Consider the following 12542-nt stretch of genomic DNA (forward strand, 5'->3'; position numbering starts at 1 on the left):
GTCCTGGGGTTGATTTGCTTGACTAAAAGGCGGTGCTCCAGCATGGCCGCAGTCAAATGACTGAAACAAGTAAAAGTGTACATGGAGGCTATGGTTTTGGTTCCCGCAATGAGGAGGGAACCAGGCTGCTGGAGTTCTGTGATGCAAATGACCTTGATGAGTGGTTCATTACATTTACAAAGCTGTGATAGGGGCACAAATGCTTCCAGAGATGATGATCCATGTGTGGGTGTACACACACACACACACACATATATATATATATATATATATATATCACAGCTTTGTAAATATAATGAACCACTTATCAATTTTACTATGCATTCATTACTTAAGTGGTTAGCTTCACAACCATACTGTATCTGTATTCAATTCTATAGACAAGGCCTTTTGAGAGTTAAATGTCTTGATTTAGGGGTATGACTTGGCACATAATGCTGATGATAGGACACAAAGCACCAGTTACTCTGTTACTTGTACAAGTATCCAATCAACTTAGTAATTTATTAACAGAACAGTTAGTGCTTTGTATCCTATTATCAGCATATATGCTGTGTCATACTCCTACACAAAGACATTGAACTCTCAAAGGCCTAATCAATAGAACTGCATACAGATACAGTATGGCTGTGAAACTAACCACTTAAGTAATGATGAATGCACAATAAAATTAATGAGTAGTTCATTACGTTTATAGATCCCTTGAATATGCTTGTGTGCAACATTTGTTTTGTGAAAGCAGTATCCATCCTCAGTTGATTATTGTCCAACAACCAACCAACATGTGCTATACAATTCATGTCAAAGTACACCCTATCTTACAGTCTTCATTATATACAATAATAATGATAATAATGATAAATAAATAAATAATGCAGAAAAATTAGGCTTTGCTTTACACTAGATTAACTAAGTTTATTGTGTTGACTCACAAAATTGCAGAACCTTGATCTTAAGACTCAAGATTTTATCTTGTTTGTGTTATTTACCAAATAGCAATTTTATAACTGTTTCTTTTTTGATTGGTTACAATAAAAAGGATTCTAATCAGAAAAACATGGCAACTCCAACACTGCTGTTTAAGTATCGCAATAGATGATATTAGGAAGGTCCATTATAGCAGTGGGGCATCAGGAAGGGCTTCCTGCTGTAGAAACTATGCCAAAACAAACATTGGAGATTGGTGCATTCATCTGGCTTGTCAGTTCATGTCAAATTGTCTGACCCATGCCAGCATGGATAAAAAGACATTACATGATGATGTTGAGGAGAGCTTTGAGTGACAAACTCTTTTTCCATTTTGCAAGTGTACATAACAGAAAACTGAGACATTTTCTTACAATCCATTTGAAAGAACCCCTACCTCCTCAATGTCTTTAAAAAAAATCAATGTGGCCCAACACACAATTAATTAATATAGAAATTAATCTGTTGCTGCTGCTGCTGCCATCCTTCTCCTCCCCCTCCACTTTCCCATATTGACATGGGCTGGATAGAGCTTGCTGAGGCAGGTTTCCTTTAACCAGATGCCTTGTTGTTACCAACCTCCATCTGTTTCTAAGCAAGGTATTATTTCCTCATGACCAAACATGTTTTCATGGAAGAGTGAAAATGAATAACACTGCTTGTATGACAGTGACACTCGTTTACAACAACTACATATTATCAAGACGAGAACACACACACACACACAAAGACATGGGATGAGGTACTGAAGGCTGATCTCAGGACACTGAGCCTTATGAAGGAGATGACAAAGGATTGAGATATCTGGCACCTTGTTGTACTCAAGAAGACTTGTCCACCACTGCAGAATTGTTAATCCTACCCCAGCTGATGGGGTTTTTTGCTTGTTAGTGTCTTCATGTCAGTCCATATAAAATGCACCTTGGGCTCTCTGTAAAGTGGTTGGCATTGGGAAGGGCATCCAGCTGTAGAAACCAAACCAAAGCAGATTGGAACCTGGTACAACTCTCCAGCTTGTCAGCTCTGGTCAAATCATCCACCTCATTGTCAGCATGGAAAACAGATATTAAATGATGTTGATGATGATGATGAGTTGAAAGAGAAAGAGGATCTTGCCCATATTGGTCATATGAATTCTAATCTTTATTTGGTTTGCTTTTTTTTTTATACAAATCAGCACATATAACTCCCAACCATTTCTTTTACATTACCAGTCACCCCACCTTCTCTCCTGGAACTTTCCCACCCTTATACTCATCCTTCCTTCCTTTACCATACTATTCTCACTGAACACCTTTTTGTGTCTTCCGATAGCTCCCTCTCCTTCATCATACTCCATCTTATCTCCACCATCATGCTCACCCACTATACATCCCCCTATCTACCCTCACATCTCTCTCCCCATTATGCCAAGATCTTGCACATCATTCTCCTGCCTTATGATCGATCCTCCTTCATGAGTCACAGCTATCTCTCTCACCTTACCTTCTCTCCCCGCTGATATTTCCCACCAACTGCACCACCACCCTTGCACATCATTCAATAAATCCACTCCTTCCACCCCACTCTAACCATTTGTTACTGTCCCCTTGTCTTATCATCTGTTACTCCTCCTTCACATTCTTATGAAACTACACACCTACCATGAGAATTAATTCTAGTATATCATCACCATCGTCATCATCTTTATCTTCATCTCAATTTCTACTACTCATCCTTTTTTTGTATATGGAGGTGCATGGCTTAGGGGTTAAGGTGTTAGACTCATGATCATAAAATTGTGGTTTTGATCCCCGGACTGGGTGATGCGTTGTGTTCTTGACCAAAACACCCCATTTCATATTATTCCAGTCCACTCAGCTGGCAAAAATGGGTAATCCTGTGATGGACTGGTGTCCTGTCTGCCAAATTCTTTTTCACATGGGACTTCCGGACCCCAGTTATGAACTCATTTGCATACAGCCAATCAGAACTCAACTATCGAACTAATTTATGAGTGCATAACAAGTGATGGACGATAGGATAAGGTCACTTGGTTAAGGAATAACCATGCTTCTTTTCTCATTTAATAATGCTTGTTGTTCTTGTTCTTGTTTCAACCATGGCTGCCGCTGCGTCGTTATTTGTGTTGTTGTTTACTTTGTAAAACAGTAAGGGGAGAGGTTTGCTAGCACATCACCCTCTACCCACATCTTTACCATATGGGGCCCTAACAAAATCTGATAATAAGTATAGATGCAAATTTATCTAATTACTTGTCTCCTTCTAAAATCAGGGATAATTTGGCAACCGGTCGACTTGCAACACCGTTCTTTGGGTCAAGGGGGCTCTGATTGGCTGTATGCAAACGAGTTCATTACTAGGGTCTGGAACTCTCATGGGAAAACAATTTCGCATCTTGTCCAAGGAGGAATATATACCCCTGAGAAACTTGGAAACTGGCCCTATCCTCCTTACAGAGTAATGTGGACTGCTCACCCTTATAATGTATCTCCACCACCGCAAGACATATGTTCTTTTCCCTCTATCATACTTTATCATTTCAGGATCTTTAGCTACCACCCACCTACCTTGTATTCCTCCCATATTTAGTCTCTTTCCTGTTCTTTTCTGTTTATGCAACCTACTTGGCAATCTCACTAGCGCCAGTGACATGAGAAAAAAACAACAATAAAATTTTAAAAAATTTTTTTATGTGCCCTTTTCAAGCCTAGCCAAGCTCATGGGTCCGGTTTCCCGGTTTCTATAGCGCATGTGTTCCCCCCAGCTAGACGGGACGTCAGTCCATCACAGCGTTACTCAAGAAACAAGAAGAAAGAGTGAGAGTAAGTTGGGGCGAAAGAATACAACAGGAGTCGCCATCACCCCCTGCCGGAGCCTCGTGGAGCTTTTAGGTGTTTTCGCTCAATAAACACACACAATGCCCGGTCTGGGAATCGAAACCACTGGGCCATTGCGCCTCCACCAACAATAAAATATCGGTATGTATAACATACGATGTGTATATAAATGTAGAATGGTACTGTCTATAATACTTTGTTTCAGAGAAAAAATTTTGGATCTTTTTTAAAACGGGGGCCACATTTTTCATTAACGAAACACTTTGAAACTTGGAACACTGGTAGAATGTGTCATATAAAACATCTTTTTCTCTTAGTCTTCTTAAAAAAAAAAGAAATCCATAAATTATTCCATGTTAAAGTTGTCGTATTTCTGTAATTTCAACCAATCACTGACGTCCATTCAGCCGATATACATTAAGTGCCGACTACATAAACAAACGATTCTGAAACAATTAACCCTAACCCTAACCCTAGGGTTAGGGTTAAAGCAAATTTAAAATGAAAAAAGCAAATAAAACGAAGGTATGGAGATTAAATACGCTTTACATCGCTTAGTGAGCCAAAGGAGTAAATGTAAACAACTGAATACTTGTCAGTGATTGGTTGAAATTATCGAAATAAGACAATTTTTTACATGAAATAAATTCGAATACAAAAATATTTTTCTGTTCTATAACACAAAATAGATAAGTATACGAAGTTTGAAAGTCTTTCGCTACCAAAAACACTACGTAAAATATTAATGAAAAATGTGGCCCCCGTTTTAAAAAAGATCCAAAATTTTTATACTTCTTTAAAAAAAACCCTTAAAACTGCTCATAACAGATAAGCTCCGAAACTGTTTAATCCAGTGGTCCAGTTATAATCCCTGAAATTGTTTAATCCAGTAGCATAGCTGGTGGAGGGAGGCGGAGAGCGATGGGGACAGTGATTTTATAGAGGCGGTACTTTTGCGTCTGCCGTATAAGACTGTATAGGGGCAGGGACGAGCAGGAATTTTAAGAGCTGCCCCTGATGACGTAACTCCTACGTCACTAGCCTGTTGTTGTTTTTGTGCGTTCGCGTATGTGTGAGTACAGGGTATCCCAGAATTGACTATCTACTTTAATGACATCAGCAAATTGAAAAAAAAAAAACAAAAACAAAAACTGACAATATAATTCTGTTAGTTTTTATTATTTGTTTATTATTACTTAACTATGATATAAAAAAAAATAGATTTATAAATCTTACGTCCCCCTATCTACCCTCATATCTCCCTCCCCTTAATGCTAAGATCTTGCACATCATCCCCCTGAGTCATCTCTCTCACCTTACCTTCTGTCCCCGCTGACAGAAAATTTCGGTTGCGAATGAAAAAAACTCGATCAAAGTTTCCAACATGTGCTCCGTCTGCATCCCTGCAAATTTCAAATCTATCCTTAGCTTTGCGAAACACATTTTGAAACATTCCAGGAGTTATCTCCGGCACTGCAGACAAAATGTACTTTTTAAGTTCTGCTGAACTGTTGTTTCATCCACTGGATGAAGGGAGAGAAAATGATTGCAGCCAAATTGGAAAAAACAAAAAAAAAATCTGTCGTATGCTGCTGATAAGCGGGATCCAATGAAAATAAAGATAATAAAATTATAGACAAAATAAAAAATGTATACACTTTTAACACATGATAAGCATGAATAAAAATGAGTTTTTAAAAAGATTGTCCAATTTCACTGAAATAGATCATTCATTTTGGGACACTATATTTATTTAGTCACTACAGTATCACACACAGATATATATATATCGACGTACATTCATTAGCACGTTCTCATTCTTATGGAGCCAGCAGAAAGCATTTTTGTAGTAGGTGGACTGGCTAGAAATAACAGCCAAATATCCATCAACTAACATTGTTCTGACTTAAAGAAGGAAGAGCATGTTGGATAATGTAGTCCAAGATACTTAAGCTTGGAGGAAAAAGAAAGAAAACGGGTTGAATATAGCTGGAGGCTGTTCCATCCTAAATCTCATTCACAGTTCATTTGGATGATTTATTCAGAGGATTTATTTAACATATCTCCCTCGATGCGTACCAGCTTTTCGGTAAGTAAAAAATCTCATTAATAATTATATTTATATCATATAGAATGCTTGAGTGTTGTTGATTTTCACTGTATATTATTTACCTAACATTTCCATGCAGTTTTAAACATTTGTTATGTTTATGGAAATTCTGTATCTTTGAAGGTTGGAAAAATAATGGAATAAAACAGATTTTCTTATTTTCGTAGTTAATGTAACCTATATTATTCGCTTATGTATGATGATCTGAACTAACTTTAAATTTACTTTAGAAAAAACACCCACAAATAAACAAAAATGAATTCACGTGGTCTACATTTGGCATTTATGATACTCAAATCGAAGGTACCCCGATGAATTTACAGGAAACAATACAGTTTCATGTTTTACATCGTTATAAAACCACTCCCGATTACATCGACCTCAGTGTTCAACTGGTACTTATTTTATCGACCCCGAAAGCATAATCCTATTATAGGCATAAGGCCTGTAATTTTGAGAGATTGTGCGTGATTAGAACTTATTTTGGCAATCAATCGTCTTTGGTCTCCGAGAACTAAAAGTATTTGTTGGGCAAGTTCGATATAAAACTTTTAGTTTGCAGCTGAACAATGAAAAACCCGATCGCAGTGAAACAACATACACATTCATTGTTTTTCATTTGCACATGAAAGACAAATGAATGCGTGCGTGCGTGTGTGTGTGTGTGTGTGTGTGTGAGCGATCGTGTTTTTCACTGTTCAGCTGCAAACAATAAACATTAAAGAAATAAAAAAATTATATGGAACTTGCCGACCAAATACTTTAGTCCTCGGAGACCAAAGACGATGGATTGCCGGTACTACTAAAGCAGCGCGGACCCGAACGCGCAGTCGCGCGTCCGCGCTAGCTAGTCGTGAGTGGTCGATCCTAACCCTAACCCTAAACACGTATTCATTTGCACACGCGGGTTAAGGATAGGGTTAGGGTTAGAGATAGGGTTAGGGTTAGAGATAGGGTTAGGGTTAGGGACAGGGCTAGGGTTAGGGTTAGAGTTAGGGATAAGGTTAGGGTTAGGATCGACCACTCAAGACTAGCTAGCGCGGACGCGCGACTGCGCGTTCGGGTCCGCGCTGCTTTAGTAGTACCTGGATTGCCCTTATTTTATCGCTTCGGAAATAACGAAGGGCAAAGTCAACCTCGAGGGAATTTGAACTCGGGACGCATATTTATCCGGGGTGTTAATGATTCTGCCAGCTCGCCACCTTTATAATCAATAAGTAAATAAATAAATTAAATTAAAACAAAAGACGGTTATAGTGAAGTTGAGCAAATTTTTTTTGTCCCCTTAAAATCTCTTTGAAGCAAAGACTTCACCAGGTGGTGCTAAGTTATATAGGTTACCCAAAACATTAATGGGTTTATGGCCAATAATTACAAGTCCGAGATGTTTCTTTTCTCGAATCATCTAATATCAACAGTGAGGTGCGGGGACGTGAATGATGATAAACATTTAATTCGTCAGCGATCTGGTTTTCTTAACGTCCCCAGTGTTTCGAACTGAAAAAAAAAAAAAAAAAAAAACTTCTAGATCGACACAACTACACACAAGGTAACTGAATCAATTGTAGTAATCTCGCATGAGATTTCTAACTCGAATCCAAGAACAAAGTGTTAATTTTAACTTTCATGGAAACTCTGACTGGTTCCAGAATCTGCAAATATTCATTTTGATGCGGGATCGTGGATAAAAATGTTTTCCGAAGAGGAGGAAAGTATGGGGGAACTATTGATAGAGAATCCCACACCTCGTAGGACAGGAAGAGGTTAGTTTTTTTCCTTCAAAGGGTAAAGATCCATTTTTGTTCTTTATACTGTTCTATAAAAACAACTTCAGTAGTTTCAGTAAAAAAAAATATATTTTCTTTTTTTTTCTTTATTTTTTGATTGCATTTTTTGCCTAATTTGAAACACCTTTATTTTTTGCTTTTTGAAATAAAACACACATTTTGTTAATTTCAACCCATAAATCTGTGCCTGCGACTAATTGAGACTATTTAATAGTTTGCAGCTGCACAATGAAAAACCCGATCGCAGTGAAACAACATACACATTCATTGTTTTTCATTTGCACATGAAAGACAAATGAATGCGTGCGTGAGTGTGTGTGTGTGTGTGTGTGTGTGTGAGCGATCGTGTTTTTCACTGTTCAGCTGCAAACAATAAACATTAAAGAAATAAAAAAATTATATGGAACTTGCCGACCAAATACTTTAGTCCTCGGAGACCAAAGACGATGGATTGCCGGTACTACTAAAGCAGCGCGGACCCGAACGCGCAGTCGCGCGTCCGCGCTAGCTAGTCGTGAGTGGTCGATCCTAACCCTAACCCTAAACACGTATTCATTTGCACACGCGGGTTAAGGATAGGGTTAGGGTTAGAGATAGGGTTAGGGTTAGAGATAGGGTTAGGGTTAGGGACAGGGCTAGGGTTAGGGTTAGAGTTAGGGATAAGGTTAGGGTTAGGATCGACCACTCAAGACTAGCTAGCGCGGACGCGCGACTGCGCGTTCGGGTCCGCGCTGCTTTAGTAGTACCTGGATTGCCCTTATTTTATCGCTTCGGAAATAACGAAGGGCAAAGTCAACCTCGAGGGAATTTGAACTCGGGACGCATATTTATCCGGGGTGTTAATGATTCTGCCAGCTCGCCACCTTTATAATCAATAAGTAAATAAATAAATTAAATTAAAACAAAAGACGGTTATAGTGAAGTTGAGCAAATTTTTTTTGTCCCCTTAAAATCTCTTTGAAGCAAAGACTTCACCAGGTGGTGCTAAGTTATATAGGTTACCCAAAACATTAATGGGTTTATGGCCAATAATTACAAGTCCGAGATGTTTCTTTTCTCGAATCATCTAATATCAACAGTGAGGTGCGGGGATGTGAATGATGATAAACATTTAATTCGTCAGCGATCTGGTTTTCTTAACGTCCCCAGTGTTTCGAACTGAAAAAAAAAAAAAAAAAAAAAAAAAAAAAAACTTCTAGATCGACACAACTACACACAAGGTAACTGAATCAATTGTAGTAATCTCGCATGAGATTTCTAACTCGAATCCAAGAACAAAGTGTTAATTTTAACTTTCATGGAAACTCTGACTGGTTCCAGAATCTGCAAATATTCATTTTGATGCGGGATCGTGGATAAAAATGTTTTCCGAAGAGGAGGAAAGTATGGGGGAACTATTGATAGAGAATCCCACACCTCGTAGGACAGGAAGAGGTTAGTTTTTTTCCTTCAAAGGGTAAAGATCCATTTTTTTTCTTTATACTGTTCTATAAAAACAACTTCAGTAGTTTCAGTAAAAAAAAATATATTTTCTTTTTTTTTTGATTGCATTTTTTGCCTAATTTGAAACACCTTTATTTTTTGCTTTTTGAAATAAAACACACATTTTGTTAATTTCAACCCATAAATCTGTGCCTGCGACTAATTGAGACTATTTAAATCTGTGCCCGCTGAGAGTTGATATAACAAAAAATATATTTGTTAATACAAAGAACATGTATTGATTAATTAATCAATAGAATTGATTAATTAATCAATACATAGGATTGATTAATTTAAAACTACTGGAGAACCCGAGAAGGCCATTGCTGGGATCTACCCAGTTATTTAAAAGGGTATCTGAAGGATAATTTGTTAGTAAATATATTTTTTGGTACACACACGCACAGGGACAGACGGCCCTGCTTGGTTCTTGGGAGGGGTTAGGAGTTAAAAATTTAAATGACAATTTTTTTTTGTTCTTTAAATCCCTGCAATGGACCAACCATGATATTTCTTGGTCGAAAAATCTTTAGTGTCACGTCACCATTCTAGTCTTTTTTTGTTTGTTTTTTAACTACACCTTAAATGTTTCCTAGTGTACGCGTCTGTTTTGTTATTTGTTGTGGTGATGGTTATTCCCCCCTTATTTTATTTTTTTTTTTTTACGGAATCCCACGTTTTAGGCTATGAAGATTCCGATTCTGAAATAATTTTTTCAAAAATCTCAATTTCAAAATTTCGATTCCCCCCCCCCCCCGGGTTTTATATAGATCCACAGGGTAAACCTAACCCTAACTCAAACCCTAACCCTAACCCTAACACTAGTTTTGTGGGATTTGGCTGTTATTTCTAGCATGTAAATAGCCTGCTTGGTGGGGGGGGGATTGAAATTTTTCAAACAATTTTTTTTCAGAATCGGAATCTCCATAGCCTAAAACGTGGGATTCCGTAAAAAAATTAAATAAGGGGGGGAAAGGTTCAGATTACATATAGTCCGTCTCTACCGCTATCCTTGTTTCCAGTAACCATTATCATTATTACCAGCTATGTGAAATATATTCTCACTAGCATACTTGTATCTTCAAAAATTCTGACGGAACTATTGATGATAGACAATGGCACATCAAAACTATGGGAGATGGGAGAAAACATTGAAAAATGCCAGCAATTGAGTAAATATATGTACATACACAGAATTGAACCACTTGTTCAATAATATACAGTTGTGTCGTCTTGGTTGAAAATATTACCATGCAATTGTTGGCACTCCGACGCTTACGACATCGAGGGTTCCAGTTGATCCGATCAACGGAACAGCCTGCTCGTGAAATTAACGTGCAAGTGGCTGAGCACTCCAGAGACACGTGTACCCTTAACGTAGTGCTCGGGGATATTCAGCGTGACACAGTGTGAAAAAGACTGACCCTTTTGAATTACAGGCACAACAGAAACAGGAAGTAAGAGCGAGAGAAAGTTGTGGTGAAAGAGTACAGCAGGGTTCGCCATCATCCCCTGCCGGAGCCTCATGGAGCTTTTAGGTGTTTTCGCTCAATAAACACTCACAACGCCCGATCCTATGACCACGAGTCCGCTGCCCTAACCACTGGGCCATTGCGCCTCCACATCATATTGGATATATATGTAGTGAAACTACCTACCGCCATTAGATACAAAACTGCTATCGCCATTCTTCTCATTTAAATATAAATAAACGCGAGCATAGTAGAGAACCCATTTCTTGTCATCACGTGACTGATCATTATTCGAATCGGCAACTTCTTCGAACCGTTCCCGCCAGAACGCAAACTGACCAATCACAGCCCTTAATAAGGTCACGTGATAGTGTTTTTCTACTCCCGTCTTGGAGCCCCCTTAACGCCTTAAATAGAGCAACTTATACCCAGCAAATTTGTCTCGGTCCAGTTTCTCCTTGAGACTGTTCCGTGTACCACACGACAGCAGCAGCAACAATCAGCCAGCGAGCCAGCGACCACTTCAACAGCTTCGTCCAGCCAACGATGTCCAATATGTTATCGTAGTATAACATATTATGTATATCATCATTGATATATATATTTGTGTGTTCGACCGTGTGACAAGTTTAAATAAAAGGAGTCCTCTGTTTTTCCATTCGTCACCATTTCTCCTTTTTGAGTTCACACGGTCGTCCTTACATATATATATATATATATATATATATATACACACACACACAAGGGAGTGGGGCTGAAAAGTTCCTGGCTTTCAGGGTGTCGTGAAAGTCCTGATTGGAGGCCCAAACAGGACTTGGAAAAACTGAAGGACTGCAGCAATAAGTGTGTGAATCTGAGAAGGGAAATATGTTGAATTAAATCATAATTAACTGATCTTCCTGTATTTTCTTTTACTTAAAGCCATAAACTTTTCAGTCCCCACCCAAACCTTGTATGTGTGTGTATGTAAAACATCCACTCTTCCATGCTTACATGAATCAGACAGATTTTGTACGACTGGATGCCCTTCCTGTTGCCAACCCTCTCCTGTTTCCAAGTAAGGTAATATTTCAGCATACCCAGACATGTTTCCATGGAAGATTAGAAACAAAGGTTGCCATTTACATAACAGTGACACTCACTTAACAACTATCACATAATCAAGGCAAGGAAATACAGAAACAAATGTATATACAGTTGTGGAAAGGGTAAACCCAGGAAAACGTGTGTCTAAGTGGTGAGAAAGAAGCTTTGGACACTGGGCTTCACTGAGGAAATGACAAGAGATTAGAAGTTGTGACAATTTGCCGTACTTGAGAAGAAGACATGTCAGGCTAAGTAAAACCATGGTCATCCATACATACATGCTTGTCTTTTCAGGTATGAGTACCACATAAAGTGTACTCGTGCCAGTGATGCACTTGTGCTGGTGGCATGTAAAAAGCACCCAGCACACTATTAAGTGGTTGACGTTAGGAAGGGCATCCTGTCGTAGAAACCATGCCACAACATACAAATGGAGTCTGGACTACTCCCTGGCTAGCCAGCTCCTGTCAAACTGTCCAACTCATGCTAGCATGGAAAACAGATGTTAAACAGTGATGATATATACCATCATCATCATTTAGTGTCCATTTTCCAAGCTGGCATGAGTTAAACATTTTGACTGAAGCTAGTAAACTGTTGAGCTGCACCAGGCTCCAGTCTGTTTTGGCTTGATTTTTTACAGCTGGATGCCATTTTAATGCCAACCACTCTACAGAGTGTACTGGGTGCCTTTTACATGTTACCAGCACTGGCCACAACTGTGATTTCACTTAACTTGGCTTGTCTTCTTAAGCACAGCAAATTGACAGATGTCTATGAAAAATATTTCATAATTTGT

General features: G+C 38.6%; 1 protein-coding gene and 1 long non-coding RNA gene across 7 annotated transcripts in view; one reads left to right on the forward strand and one right to left on the reverse strand.

Annotated features, from left to right (window-relative positions):
- The first annotated feature begins 4770 nt into the window (after positions 1-4770).
- LOC106875144 (lysosomal proton-coupled steroid conjugate and bile acid symporter SLC46A3) overlaps positions 4771-12542 on the forward strand; it is a 42894-nt gene continuing 35122 nt past the window's right edge. For 2 of the 6 annotated variants that reach the window (XM_089354340.1, XM_014923144.3), the window contains exon 1: positions 8860-9159. Coding sequence is in view for 1 of the 6 variants with exons in the window: in XM_014923138.3 (XP_014778624.1) it covers positions 9065-9137 (73 nt within the window). In the remaining 5 variants the exon portion in view is untranslated. Of the gene's footprint in view, positions 5896-8859; positions 9160-12542 lie in introns of those variants that run through there. The other 4 variants (XM_014923143.3, XM_014923138.3, XM_014923142.3 and 1 more) reach the window with 3 other exon arrangements.
- Positions 8616-11051, reverse strand: LOC149135339 (uncharacterized). Its single transcript, XR_016242365.1, has 2 exons — positions 10376-11051; positions 8616-8861 (listed from the first exon to the last, which is right to left on the reverse strand). It is a non-coding gene; the product is annotated as an uncharacterized LOC149135339 (long non-coding RNA).

The sequence above is a fragment of the Octopus bimaculoides genome, chromosome 6 (genome assembly GCF_046866305.1).
Source record: "Octopus bimaculoides isolate indiv1 chromosome 6, ASM4686630v1, whole genome shotgun sequence".
NCBI classification, from domain to species: domain Eukaryota; kingdom Metazoa; phylum Mollusca; class Cephalopoda; order Octopoda; family Octopodidae; genus Octopus; species Octopus bimaculoides.